Raw genomic sequence first — 14559 nt, 5'->3', positions numbered from 1 at the left:
ATCTCCAGCAGAACCATGTTCAGAGGTGTCAGCCATCCGCTTTGACTGGTTGGGGTTAGTGAACAGAAGGGCAAATAGGATAGGATAGAAGAATAGACCATCCGAGTGTCCCAGACAAGTTGAGCCACGAACCATTGATCAGCTCATCCTAAAGAGAGCGGAGGGCGCGGAGAAGGCACCGACTGCAGAAAAAAGGAAGAAAAAATAAATAAATAAATAAATATATATATATATATACACAGCAAAAAGTGGAGTGTTGATTCAACTCCCACAGAGTCAATTTTAACACTTTTTCAGGGTTTATATAGCTCCACACTCTACAGAGTTAAATTAACACTTTCAAAATAGTTAAATATCTAACACTGTGTCAGAGTTACTTTTTAACTCAATAAACTGGGTTAAATTAACACTAATCGAGTTATTATTAACACTGATTCAGAGTTACTTTTTAACTCAATAAACTGGGTTAAATTAACACTAATCGAGTTATTATTAACACTGATTCAGAGTTACTTTTTAACTCAATAAACTGGGTTAAATTAACACTAATCGAGTTATTAATACTGATTTAGAGTTACTTTTTAACTCAATAAACTGGGTTAATTTAACAGTGATTTATCATTAACACTGATTCAGAGTTCCTTTGTAACCTGGTTTAGTGAGTTACATTAACAAAACATACAAAGTTCTTACTTCTAATTATGAAATAATTTAATATAACTAGTAGTAAAATTAAAATGATTGACAATGACATAATTCCAAGAAAAATGATGCATTTGCAAAAATATTTATTTTATAGCTCTTCTCCCATTATACAATTAAAAGATTGTGAATGAGGGTATGACATATAAACTTTCATTTGTAGCTCCATATGAGCTTTGAATATCAAAAGGTTGGTGACATTTCAGTTCCATTGTTTTTATGACATGCTGTTTTTCTGTTCGTTTCACTTTGAACGCATGGTGATGGTCATCAAAGTTCACTGTAAAAAGCTCCCGTGTCAGTAAAAAAAAGTCATTTTCAAGCAAAAGTACATCAAGTATTTCACCAAAGACTGGCATCTCTTCCTCCATTGAATTGCAAACAACAAGTCCAGCTCTGTACTCAACGCCATCAACTTTCACCCAACTTGTTTCGAACACCTCTTTTGACATCATTTGAAGCATTTCACTGTTGACCACATATCTTGGAGAAAATGATTTGATGGGCCCATATTCCTTTTTTTTTAAAAGGAAAAGTTTCCCAATGGAAAGCAATGGCCATCTGATGCCTTTTTGCAAGTGATTTGGTTATGTTTTTGAAATTTTTAAAATAATTTTTAAAATAATTTTTAAACAATTTGTGCTTCGCCTCAAACCTCATAGACCAGACAAACAATAAGGGGCCAATTTTCCGAATAGAAGATGGATAGTGAATCATAAAATGATGCTTGGGAATCAAGTTTCTTTGAGGATACAAGTGCTTGAATAATTTGTGGTGGTCAACAATGAGATTTTTCAAATACACAGTCATACCCAAAGTGAGAGAAGGAGAAAGAACAATGTCCATTATTTGGAGTAAGAGTAGTAGTAATTCCCAGTGTCCGTTTCCCGCTGGAATAATGTCACCAAACAAAAGAGGGATGTTTTTCACGAGACACAATGTCTGGATGGAGTTCAAGCCAATGCCATTGCCAGCACTATCCAAAATGATTTTTGTGGGGCGGTTTTTTCTGTCTAAAAAACCATAGTCAAATCCATAAATTCGGGAAAGCAAGTCCTGTTCTGATATAAAGTTTTTTATGAGATATTGAAATAACAGTTTGGTCTCATACTGGGCAACACCTTCAAGAAGGTCATGCATTATATCAAATGAATAGTTATTGCAAACATGGAAATACTGTAACGAATTTAGTGCTGAATTTCTTTTCAAGTCATACAAAGACCTTAACTGAGTGTTTTCCTTGAGAGACTGGCAATGGATGTCAAACATATCTTTTCCACGAATAATCACTTTAGGGTTATCCTCAGTATACACCGTTTTGACAGTCATCTTTCTCAATCAAACAAATGCGACAGAAATGATGGCTATTGAAGGATTCGTTAAAACCGAGAATTGAGTGCATTCCAAGATTATCTCCAGTGATCTGAGAGATTGTACCAAATACTGGCTCATCAGAAAATGGAAGAATAAGCCCTTGGCTTTCGAGTTGTTTCACGTCATTTATTAATGGGTCCAATATATTATCAAAGCCATACTTATGCAGATCTACTGTGTGGAAAAGTGATACTAAATGGATGTTCATCAAAATAGAGTTAAATTTTGGAGGAAGATTTCTTACAATGAAATAAATGCAACCAATTTTGTGGATTCCACGTTTTGAGCCAAGGGGATTTGCCGTTTCAAAATCATCGTAGTATAGCTGAATTTGTAATGCATGTCTTTGGGCTGAAAACAGGGGGTGAGTTTTAAAGTAACTTCCATCACAAAAGTCATGGTAAGTATCAGGGTCGGACGTACACTCTTTCTTCAGAAAATCACAAATCTCTGGATTTCTACACATGAACTTTAAAGATTCCATAATAGGTACATATATGAAAGTATCCTTTACAGACACTTGATCATAAGTGCCCGATTTTTGATTACGCCTGGTGTTATATCTCACTCCGAGTGTTATTTCTCTCGGCTCTACAACTCCCCATTTCTGGCTGAAGTATTTATTTTGTTTCCATTCTGTATTCAGATGAGTGAAAGGGTTTTCCATTTTTTCAAAACATTCATTTATGACAGATTTGTCGGGGTCAGTTGAGGGTAAAGCAGAAAAAATGGCTTCCTTTGCTTCTGAGCGAAGCTCACTTGTTAAATCCTCCAAATCTCCTACAAGTGAAGATACCAAACTGTTAGATATGCCACTACCTTGCAGTTTTGCCACAATCATGCCACACATTTCTTTGGATAAATGCCCGGTAGGTCCTGAAACACGGCTTTCTGGAACATGTGAAGAACTAGACACCTGAAGAACATTGGATGAACTTTGAGAAAGATTTGGGGAATCAATTTGGTCATCCAAACCATGTGAAACTTGGTCACCAAATGAACGAGCAACAACTGAATTTTGAGCAAATACTTGAATATTACTGTGCACAATATTGAGGTGCTTCCTAAAGCCTGCATAAGTTTGAAACTGAAGTCTGCAGTTTGGCTGACAGCAAAGCAAAAGGATAATAACAATGTTCAACTCTTAAATGGGAAATCAACTGCTGACTGCTGGAATAAACTTCCTTACACAAAAAACACATCAACATTGTCCTCGCAAAACCTTCAAGAGACTGCCTTGCCTTTAACTAAGGGTTGTGAGAAGTACTTCCTGGTTTAGAAGTTTGGCTCTCATGTCTCGAACTCTTGGCGACTCCTTCATTTTTCCCATATCAATATTATAAACTGTTGTCTGGAGAAAGGTGTAGAAATGTACAAGTGCCCTATCATAAGACACATTGAATACAAAATGAGCTTTAAATAGCTCATCAAATGCCCCAATGAAACGGTTTGCCTGGCAAGGGATGAGATGTTTGTCCATGGAGATGTAGAAGCTGTCGATGTTCCTCTTCTGGCGACCAACGGCTAGGAGGTATGGCTGCTGGCACTGCTGATTCCGAAGATGCTCCTCCAAACTGCAGCAAGACTAAGGGTTTACACAAGGACAGGGGACATTTGACACAAGTTAAATCAGAGAAAACAGCATGACAGAAGTGAACACAAACACCCTCTGTAACTTGTCTAATTTGTTTCATCCACCTCTTGACCACCTTTAAACATGATAAAAATGAATAAATATTAAATTACCTTGTGAAAGACGACAAGTTTTTTTGACTGCATCAGAGGCGCTTATTTTTGGAGATTTCGGTCCCCCAGGTGGTGGCGGAAGGAGATATAACAGCAACAAAAGGGAGGCCATCTCTTTGTCATAAGCTATAGACAAAGAACAGACAGAATGAATTGACGGAAAATACTTTGAAATGCATTAATTTGATATTTTTAATTAAAACGAGATTAGAATAAAGAGCATTTTCCTGTTGAAAGTTTGTGAATTCTGGAGGCTGAACAGAATGGTTTGCAAAGGGTTAAAAGCAGTTACAATGTTGAAAAGATTGAAAATCCTGAATTTTTTAAGTTGATGTGTGCTGCAATAAATTGTAAATTGACAGTTAAAGGATGTTAGTGAAGCAAGAGCTGAGAGAATATAGCCCCCAATATATCTGATTTAAAAACATCAATCCTCATATGTTTAAATGGTGAATATAATGCTTTAAATTTTATGATCAACTAGTGACCAACCATAAGCCTTCACTTAGTAGTAGGCACTAAACATCTTCTTTTGAGTCATTCACGTTTATTTCTTAGAGAAGAAATAAACAATCTACATTGAAGAAATTTAGTTACAAAAAAATGTAATAAAATCAAATAATTCTTATTTAATAGAGTTTTGGAATGTAACTGCTTGTAACAAATTCTAAAGAGCAAAACTCACTTGTTGCCTCATCACTTCCTGGTTGACTCTCTGCTGACTGAACCAATTCACGCAGCTCCGGTGTTGAGGTGAGCTGCTTGGCCTCTTTGATGACGTTAGATCTGAAGATCGGATCCCATTTCTGAAGCAGTCTGGTGGATACCTCATCATCAAACAGAAGAGTGAAGTCTTGATTCACCTGTGAGAAAGAAAATATATTACTACCACCTTCACAACCAAATTTCAAGTCCTTCTCAACATAGACCACTGCATACTTACTAATCCTTTTGTATCCATGAATCTTGGGAAGATAGACAGGATATCAAGAATTTTGGCAGGGTCATTGATAAGTTTTCGATGATGTTGAAATGTCTCTCTCATCTTTTGGAGAATTAAAGAAGTGTCTGTTGCATGGTTGAGCAAAGAGATTGCCTCTTGGCAGGCATCTCCCTCAAGCTGCTTCTCAACATCACTGGATCGTTGCAAATTAGGGCCCCCTGAAGGAAAGAACACAACAGTTTAAAGAAAATAAGCCCTATCTGCTGATCAGATAGGTAAATAAAAACAAAATAACATTTCAGACCTACAGAGTTGTGGAAAAGGTGAGAACATAAGACCCTTAAACCCTTTTCATTCAATTCTATACTGGTTGACATAAAAAATGGTGACTATAGTCTAAAAGGCACTTAGCAAGTATGTTACCTCCTACTCCCCCTTGCGAAAAGCCAGTGGGGCTATTTGGAGCTACAGATCCTCGTCGACTCTTTCTTTTGACTGTCTTCAGACGCCAAGAAATGTAGCCTGTGCTGCTTGCAGCATCATAGAAGTGTTCCTAAAATGGAAATTAATTCACAATGTGTTGTCACTCATAAGTAATCTTAGAATTTGAACATCCCCTCAAACACAACCCAAAACATACAAATTATGTAAAAAAAATAAAATAAATAAAAGTAAAATATTAACTATACATACATAGCCTTTCTTGGAGTAAAGGTCTTTGAGGGAAGGGAACAAAGTCACTATCCCCAGAGCATATTCTTCTCTAACAGCTTTGGTGGGGATGTGCCTGAGAAGAAAGATTGAGGTGGAATTATTTATGTAATTTGCATTCTTTATGTAATGGTTAAACAGTTATTTTTCTTATCAAAGTCTTAATAAAGAGGACAAGATTACCCATGTTTATCAATCATGTGGGCCACTATTATATTGACCAGTTTTCTTCTGGTAGCATCTGTAAGAGTTTGTGTTGTGTGATATTCCTCGAGAACCTCTTTACCACCTGAACTGGTTTCAAGTAATGTTTCGATCAACTTAAGGAAAAAAAAAGAAAGCCAAAAAAAATTGTGATTAACAGCAGAATAATAGATAGATACATTTAAAGAAATCTGTGAGAAGTGAGGATTGTTGCAACCTTTTTAGCAGACGCTGCATTGATTATTCCTTCAACTCTGGATTTCTTCCTAGGGACCTCATCTAGAAGTATAGTTGATGCACTTGAACTGAAGCTAGATTCAGACCACTCAGATGGAGAGGACAAGGAGGAATCGGAAAACCCTAGAAGGAAAAGAAAAACAATTATTTTGCACTACAAAAGTGAATTACATCAATTCCACAATATACTTAACATAGGTTACACCATCTGGAATTGGATTGGGTCATACCATTGACCGCTACATTTCTTACCATCATTTGAGAAAACTGTTAGAACCAGACTGCCTTGGCTGACAAGGTCACTGAAAATGTCTTCATCAACTTCTGTCCCCGTTGTATCTTTGTACACTACTTTTGCGTCAGGTGGCATGCAAAATCTCTCAATGACGAGAAAAAGATAAAACAGAGTTAGATAAAATCCCATACACAATATTCATTCAATTTTTAGTCTATATGTAAAAACAAACCTTTTTCATGGAACTCCATGAAATCAAACTGTCCATCGACATCATTCACCTTCACATACTTCTGCTGTTGGCAGTAACGAACCTGGATCAGCATGCTGAGACCTACAAAAAACAAATTAAATTGACAGTAATAAGCACTTCATGTAAAAAACAAAACAAAATGAAGCAATTCAAGTTGAAATGATTAATAACACTTAAACACACATCATGCAGGTTATACCCTGTAAAGACTGTCAAAGCTTTGACACACATGCAGTGGATTTTAAAATAATCCTGGCAAGCTTGGTCACTTAGTCTGTACATTTGCATGGCCCGATAGAGTGCATCTGTGCGATTTTTGGACATGTGAATGGTAAAACGAATCAATGGTGCCCCCTTGAACATTTTATTTGCCCCACATTTCTGTGATGAATCCTGATCAAATGTTACTCCGTTTTTTATCTTTTGTAATAAATTGTTTGGGTTTTTTTTAATTTTCTGCCTTTTCCAGTCAAAACAAAGTTATGTAAGAGTTTTGTACATAATTAAATGTGTAAATAAAATTATTGAACAAAAAAAAATAAAAAAACATTATTTGCCCCAGACTAGCACTGATGACATAACTGTAAAAAACTTCTGCAAAATATTCAAAAACATTCTAAAACGTACAGTCGAATTTGTCGAACCAAATAATCCCAGCTACAGGTCAACTGACACCGCACCCTGTGGTCACAGTTTTTGTCAGGTCACAGATTCTGTCACAACACCGGAACAGTCAAGTCCACTGAGTCCGACCTCTGTGGTAGCGGTGGCGGGGTAGTCTCTGCATCTGGCCACTCTAAAGGCACGTTGACACCGGACGCGGCAGAACCCGTCGAAAGCGTCAGGTTTACATCCAATATACATAGTGGATGCTAGTGATGCGCGGGGTCGGGATTTTTTCAACCGGCGGGGCCCAGCATAAATGGCTAAAACCAACCCGCACCACCTGCCCCGAGCTTCTGCCTCTATTTACAGAACCCGCCCCAACCCAACCAGCAAGAAGAAAATCCACAGACATAACGGTCATACTAATCCGTTATATTTTAGCTAGTATGCATGGAAAGTGGAAACAGACTCCATATTGCAACAGCTGCATCATTAGCACATTTCACCGAACACTTCGGTGAACAGGTGCTTGCTTCACCAAGCAAGCGTAACAAAATAACTGTAAACTCCTGACCTTATCTTTGACCGCATTTCCTCCTCCATGTTGTTACGGTTAGTAAAGAAAAAAGGATATTCCACATGGTGCACACGCCTCACGATGTACTGCGCACGGTGCTAGCCAGCGCTGATGAGCTGCAGGTGTGATGCATTCATGGACAGTCGTAATGTTCTAAATTGGCCAATGGGAGCCCAAACACATAACTTCACGCACACACACAGTACCTTTTTAATTTACATGTTATTATACATGGACACATCACACGAAAAGGCGACTGTCCGTTCAAATTACCCGCCCCAACCCGAACCGAACCGACATTAATTGACAATATCTTCACCCGCTCCGGTGCAACCGCATGTTAATGTCCAACTCATAGCTAAAATATATTGGAAAGTAGATATTTCATTTTTAAATGCTGCCTGTCATTTGACACTATTGATAATTTTGAATTAGTTAACTTACCTTCAGCGAAAAACTCCTCTCGACTTCAGCAGCAGCTCCAGCAGATGAAAATGGCGCGCACAGCATCAATGCACGGGGTTTCAAGCCTGAAGTCCAGGGGCATTGCTGAAGCAAGGCACATTAACACTGTAGAGATGTAAGGAGGACATCGCTACAGTGTTGATTTGCTTGGACGTGACTAACTCTGTTAAACAACTCCAACACTGAACACCATTTGAATCAGAATGTGTTAAAATAACACCCTAAGAGTGGAAATCAACTCTGATTCATTTACGTCTGAAATATCAACACTCCAATTTTTGCTGTGTATATATTTACACTTTGAAACTTCTTTAAAAAAATTCTGTCCATTTTTGGCCACTCTAAATTACAACTTTTAACCAATTTCTGTGATTTTTAAAATCCCATATAGATACACAGAAGTGTTTTTACTTCATTCTTACTGTGATTTCAAGCAGCAATTTTAATCTTTGCATCTTCTTTTTTGTCAATCAAATGAACTTTGATTTTTTTGATTTATGAAGCAACACTTTCTCTTAAAGGGGACACATAATGCATTTAAATCCTTCCTTTCTACATAAAAATCATACAGTTGTGGAAGCGGAACTGCAATGCTTGGGTCTGAATTCCTCATTATTATAGCTCCACCCCTTTTCTGATGTTCTTCTGAGAGCAACTCGTTTTGGTGCGGCCTCTTTAAATGCAAATGAGACACTTCATACCCCGCCCCCTCTCCAGGTTGCAGAGGTGACACTCGGTTCAACTCCACCCTGTTCGGCCATTTTTGTAGTTTGATAGAAGAGATGCCATTATGTAGCGGCAGAAACGTTTTATTCACACGTTATTTACAAAATGTCAACAACAGAAGACTTGTCCATCCATCCTTACATGTTGAGCCAGAGTCGGACCCGGCGGAGCGAGATGAAAATGAAGATGATGAACCTGCAGAACCCTAACAAGTGAGCTAACACAAGCACCGAGCTAACGCTAGCGCCAAGCTAACGTCATGAAATACATTTTAATACAGTATTTTTGGAGATAAAAATGGAAAAATGAAATGACTAATGAAAACTTTAGACTTAAATTAAATCACGTAGGCCATATCATCAAGGATCTAAAACGAGCACACAGCGCTAACATATGAAGACGGTGCAACTGCTAATGCTAACAAAACAATGACAGGGACGTCTTATCATCACACTTTTTAGCGTTATTTACAGCTTACCGAAGTGCTCTGTTCGTCGTCTCCAAAGATAGAAGGAATTGAACCCTCAATCAGACAAAGTCTTTCTGTAAATCCTTCTTTATACTGGTGGAGGTTGATGAAGCAGTCATCATTGAAGTGCTTCGCGCACACAAAAATGACCTTATCCACAGATGTGGGTACATTTCTATAAAAAATAAAACTCAACCAGGTACTTTGAAAAGGTTCTGATGCTGGGAGACGGTGTAATGAAGCGTGTGGGTTACTACATCCAACAACCCAACATTTTAACTTATCCTCTCGTAACTTCGGCATCCTTGAGCTTGAACTACAAAATAAAAGAGGGAAATAAAAATGGTGGATTGCTCGAAGTGTTGGGCTTGGAGTCGATGTCCTAATTTGGCAGTTCTGCTGCAAATACTGTGACGTTATTGTTCAAAAAACGTAATAGAGAATAGAAAAATCAAAACAGATTGAAAAATATGAGCAAAACAGAATATAAAGATATCAATGGAGCACCTGAAGAGACTAATTTGATTTTTTCTGTACTTCTAAACAATCTAAATAGACAGCAAAATGCATTTAAGGGCTAAAAAAGTGGATTTAGCATGATATGTCCCCTTTAATGCAGATGAAATAAAACATGAATCGTCCCGAGCAGCTTTAAAATACAGTTGTGATGATTTGAGTGGAAGCAGTGGATCTTCAGTAATGAGTGGCTGACCTTCTGTCCATTTATTTTTAACTGTTTGTACATTGAGCCAAGATTACAGATGGCGTTTCATGTAAAAACAAATGCAGGAAGTTCAGGAGATCTTGTTGCATTACAGAATGTTTCTCGTAAACATTCAAAGCATAAAAAATGTGAAAAGTGACGCGTGGTTTCAGGTTTCTGGCCTATAAACAGAAGGCTGCATGTGCAGGGTGTGCTGCTCTATTTTAAGAAAGGCAAACAAACGCCAAAGCTGCTGCTTTCACGTCTCCGCTGATTGTGAGGGTCGAACGTATGAGACGTCCTGTGTGTCAGTGATCACAATGAATCACAGGCCGAGGCCGTAGATGAGAGTATCAGGGCAATCAAAAAGCTGTGTGGTGAGCTCCTAAATTAGAGCTGTGTGGAACGCTCCGGGACACGTCGCTCACATTACAGGCCGTAATTTTAGTCAAGGCTTCAGCAGCTGAGCTCCATCATTCACACACTCAGCCTGTTTGTGCAGCGTCGGCGCTTTAAGATAGGATAGGATGTACATGTTTGCTTTGGAGTAAACTGAGATCATCTGAGTTCCTTTAAAGGATCCTCCACTTTTTTTTTTTTTATTTACAAATGTGGCCAAAAACCTTCCAAATGTCTTTATTAGTAGATCTATGTCTAACAAAACGCATTATTATGCACCATATTCATTTTATTCATTTGTAAAAATGGGACTACTTCACAGTTTTAGAGCTTGTGTTCCTCCATTTTGAAATCACGTGATTGATGATGTCACAGGGCCCCACTGCCTGTAAACATCCCATTGTTTTCTATTGGAGTGAAGCATTCAGCTTGATTTATAGATGATTTAGCAGCTTTTTCAGTCAAAATTATACCTTTTTCTGCTTTTGGTTGCTCTAAATCAGGGGTTTTCAAATGGGGTATGCAATTATACTACAGGGGGTACTGGAGATAAAATTAACAAATAAAGTGTCAGTCTTGGTCCCACCCCAGGTGTGAAATGACCGGACACAATAAAAACTATAGAATTAAATCTATTCAGGAGCCACTAAATCAGTGTTTTTTAAGTTTGGGGTCGTACCCCATGTTGGGGTCACCTGAAGTTTCTGAAAAATGAAAATAGATTTTTGAAATGTTTTAATTATTCTTCTTTCATTATTAAACACACAATCATAAACAACTGTAAATCTATAATTTACACGTGGTGAAATGTAAATCTAGTTAAACTAAAATACAGTAAAATAAATAAATAAATAAATAAAAATCTGAGTTCAAACATGATCAAAATCTAATTCTAGAAAAAAAAAATATGTCTTTAGGGTCGCCAGAAATTCTTGAAATCAAAATGGGGTCACGATCCAAAAAATGTTATGAAACACTGCATTAAATACTGTTTATTTCCACTTATTTAAAAAAGGAGATTCTTTGAAATGTTTGTTACTCCTCCATCCCATCATTATGATCTATAATTGTTTTTAAATAATTTTCTAAGCAAAATGTTGTAGAAGGACAAAGGGGGGACTTGGATTCAGAAATAAGAGAAAGGGGAACTTGAGCCAAAAAAGTTTGAAAACCACTGATATAAATAGTAAGGAAAAGTTAAAGATGTGGGTGTAACCCTCTTTTGTTTACCGAAAGAGGATAAAAACAGTTGTGACCTGACAAAAATCTGTGACCGTAGGGGGCAACAGTTCAGACATTGAAGCAGAGAAGAAGAGCTCTCCTAACCTGGGGTTTCCACTGGAAACGTCACCACTGCGCCTCGGCTCTGATCCGGTTTTGCCCCGCTGTCCGCCATCCGGTAATCCCAACCGGTTGCGTTTTGAGTGCGCCACGGCACAGTCCAGTTGGACGACTGTGACATCACGAGACAGAGGAGTTCTCGCAATATTTGTATAATCACGCGAGAACGCAGTTAAATGTATGTGTTCTAAACACAACAATAAACAGATAAACAGGTCAGTGTTCCTAACGAAGGAGAACAAGAAGGTTGGACTCTATGGATTTGTCATAGACACATTTTTTATCAACAGCCAACAGAGAAGAGATAAATCTGCACCAGTTTAACATGAACTGAATCAAAGTTGCTGCAGTTTACAGTGAGTTACAGTATGAGAGGAAACAATATAGTGGATGTGATTTTTTTTTACACATTATGACATTTTGGTGATGTAGTTACAAGAAATATAATCTGAAGTGTTTTATTTTGAAAGGTAACCGGATATTTTATTGTTGAGAACGTGCTTATTTTCCTGTTTAGCTTCATTTGCTCTGTGCTGATTGATGCATCGTGCTCCGGTGTCCGCCAGAAATAGAAGCCCTGTGTATATCTGGTGGAGGGCACCGGACTACCACATCTGGGAAGGAGCAGACACGCACCGCAGCAGACCTGGTGGAAATTAACACAGACTAAAGTGTAAACCTATCAGCTCTGGTGACGCAGCGGTGACGTAACGCAGCGGAGCCGCATCCAGTGGAAACTGAGGCACCTTCAGTCTCCCCTAAAGAGTGCGCTGACATGCTCTGGTGGCTGAAGTTAGTGAGTAATCACTAACTTCAGAAAACACACAAACCCTGAGGATAAAAATACTCCCACGCAAAAGTTTACTCTATAACTTCAGCCACCAAGGAAACAAGTCAAGCTTTGTACTCAGTACGGCCGTCCAATCACTATTTAGGATATCAGCCTTGGTTTTTATTATTGGATTGAAAATGGCAGAAAAACTTAAAATGACTCATTTTAAAGACAGAATCCTGTTTAGAGACTCTGCAGAGAGTCAGAGGTATACGACACACACACACACACACACACACACACACACACACACACACACACACACACACACACACACACACACACACACACACTACTACTACTGACACAGGAGGAGTGTGGATCGTTGCTGATTTTAGAAACTGTGAAAAAGCTCATGACGCGTCGCAGCTCATTTTACTGTAAATAAGGAAATGTTGCTTCTGTTGAGAAATCACTGCTGCCAGGAAGGTCAGAGGGTCACATGATGCACAGCACGCTTTAAACAAGAAGAAGAAGAAGCTTCAAGGCTTTCCACAGCTGGGGAAGAACACACACACACACACACACACACACACACACACACACACACACACACACACCCCACACACACACACACACACACACACACACACACACACACACACACACACACACACTCATAGTTTCATTTTCACTGGATTTATATAACAGAGATCAGTGTTGTACGTATCAGAATTACATTTTTCAGTTACATTTACAACTTCAATTATTCATGCTCAATTACAACTAAATTATGATTACAGTGACAAGCATTTTTTCCAATTACAATTTAAATTACAATGACTATTTTTTCCACTGAAAGTCAATTACAATGACGTTCTCAATTACTAAAGTTCAAATTAAATCAGTCATAATAACTGATCCTTTAATAAATAACCCTGTAAAATGTAACCTTCCTCCTGTGTTAGCTTTCTGTTAGCGTCTCTAATGCTAAAGGGTCAGTTTTGACCCATGTCTAAAAACATCTGTAAAATACACTAATAAATATTATATATCATCTAATTAGTTTCTCATCTCTTGGTTACCTTGTTAGGCTTCCTGATCATTGAACATATTAAGTATTAATGTCTTTGGTGGGGGTGTTTGAGACTTTTTTATTAGTATACCCCTAGATTTTTTGTTTTTTGTTTTTGTTTTAAAAGATAAGCATATATTAATAATTGGTAATGTGTAAGACAGAACTGTAACATGTAAATTGTAGTTTTTATAGAATTTATGTGCCAATTACAATTACAAAGTCCATTATTATGAATAAGCCATAATTGTCAATTACGCATTACAATTATAATTCACCCCAACCTTGGAGCACGTCTTCTTTTCATGAGGAAGTCCAGCAACCACAATACAAAATTTTTATTATGTACAAAACAGTTTGAAAAACAAAAATTGTAATTCATGAAGTTGGAATTTACATGAAGAACAACATAATACATAAAACTCCTGAAACACAGAAAGCGATAGCAAAATGCACAAAATGTCAAGAAAAGTACAAAAAGTAATAACGAAAACACAAACAGATTAAAAAAAAAATGACAATATTCAAAATTAGTCATAAAACAGACAAAATGACAAAAAATGACACACTAAACAACCACTTAAACACACACAATGACTACAAAAACAACAACATAAACAAAAGGACTTCAAAGACACAAAATTACACAAAATGACAACAAGAACAGAAAAACATACATGACTTGAAAAACGAAAAAAAGATGACAAAAAATTTGCCATATTGACAAGAAAATCTACAAAATTATTTGAAAACACTAAATGTGTTTTTAAGCTTGTATTAATGCTCAGATTGGTCATTCTTCTATATGCTGACATGAATGTTGATAATGTGGCCCTTGAATCAGATAATCACCTTTGCGTGACCCCTACAGTGATAGAAGTTGCCCATCTCTGCAATAATGGGTCAATATATGTGACATTAGGTGGAAAAGTAGTAGAAATGGTTTAAAAGTGCTGAACATGTCTTCAAAGTGGAAAAAATTTGCAGAAAAGGCATTGGAATGTGATGGAGAAGTGTCAGA

The 14559-nt window shown here is 37.5% G+C and overlaps 1 protein-coding gene across 1 annotated transcript; it reads right to left on the bottom strand.

The window, feature by feature from the left end:
- Positions 1-3503: 3503 nt before the first annotated feature.
- LOC114476343 (uncharacterized) lies at positions 3504-11812 on the bottom strand. The gene is made up of 8 exons (XM_028467777.1): positions 11677-11812; positions 6385-6486; positions 5898-6040; positions 5660-5796; positions 5459-5552; positions 4508-4685; positions 3823-3948; positions 3504-3661 (listed from the first exon to the last, which is right to left on the bottom strand). Exons 1-8 carry the CDS (start codon positions 11810-11812, stop codon positions 3504-3506), a joined length of 1074 nt encoding a protein of 357 aa, XP_028323578.1.
- Positions 11813-14559: the final 2747 nt, after the last annotated feature.

This window comes from Gouania willdenowi, chromosome 15 (assembly GCF_900634775.1).
Source record: "Gouania willdenowi chromosome 15, fGouWil2.1, whole genome shotgun sequence".
Classification (NCBI taxonomy): domain Eukaryota; kingdom Metazoa; phylum Chordata; class Actinopteri; order Blenniiformes; family Gobiesocidae; genus Gouania; species Gouania willdenowi.
This window is presented reverse-complemented; position numbering and strand designations above follow the sequence as displayed.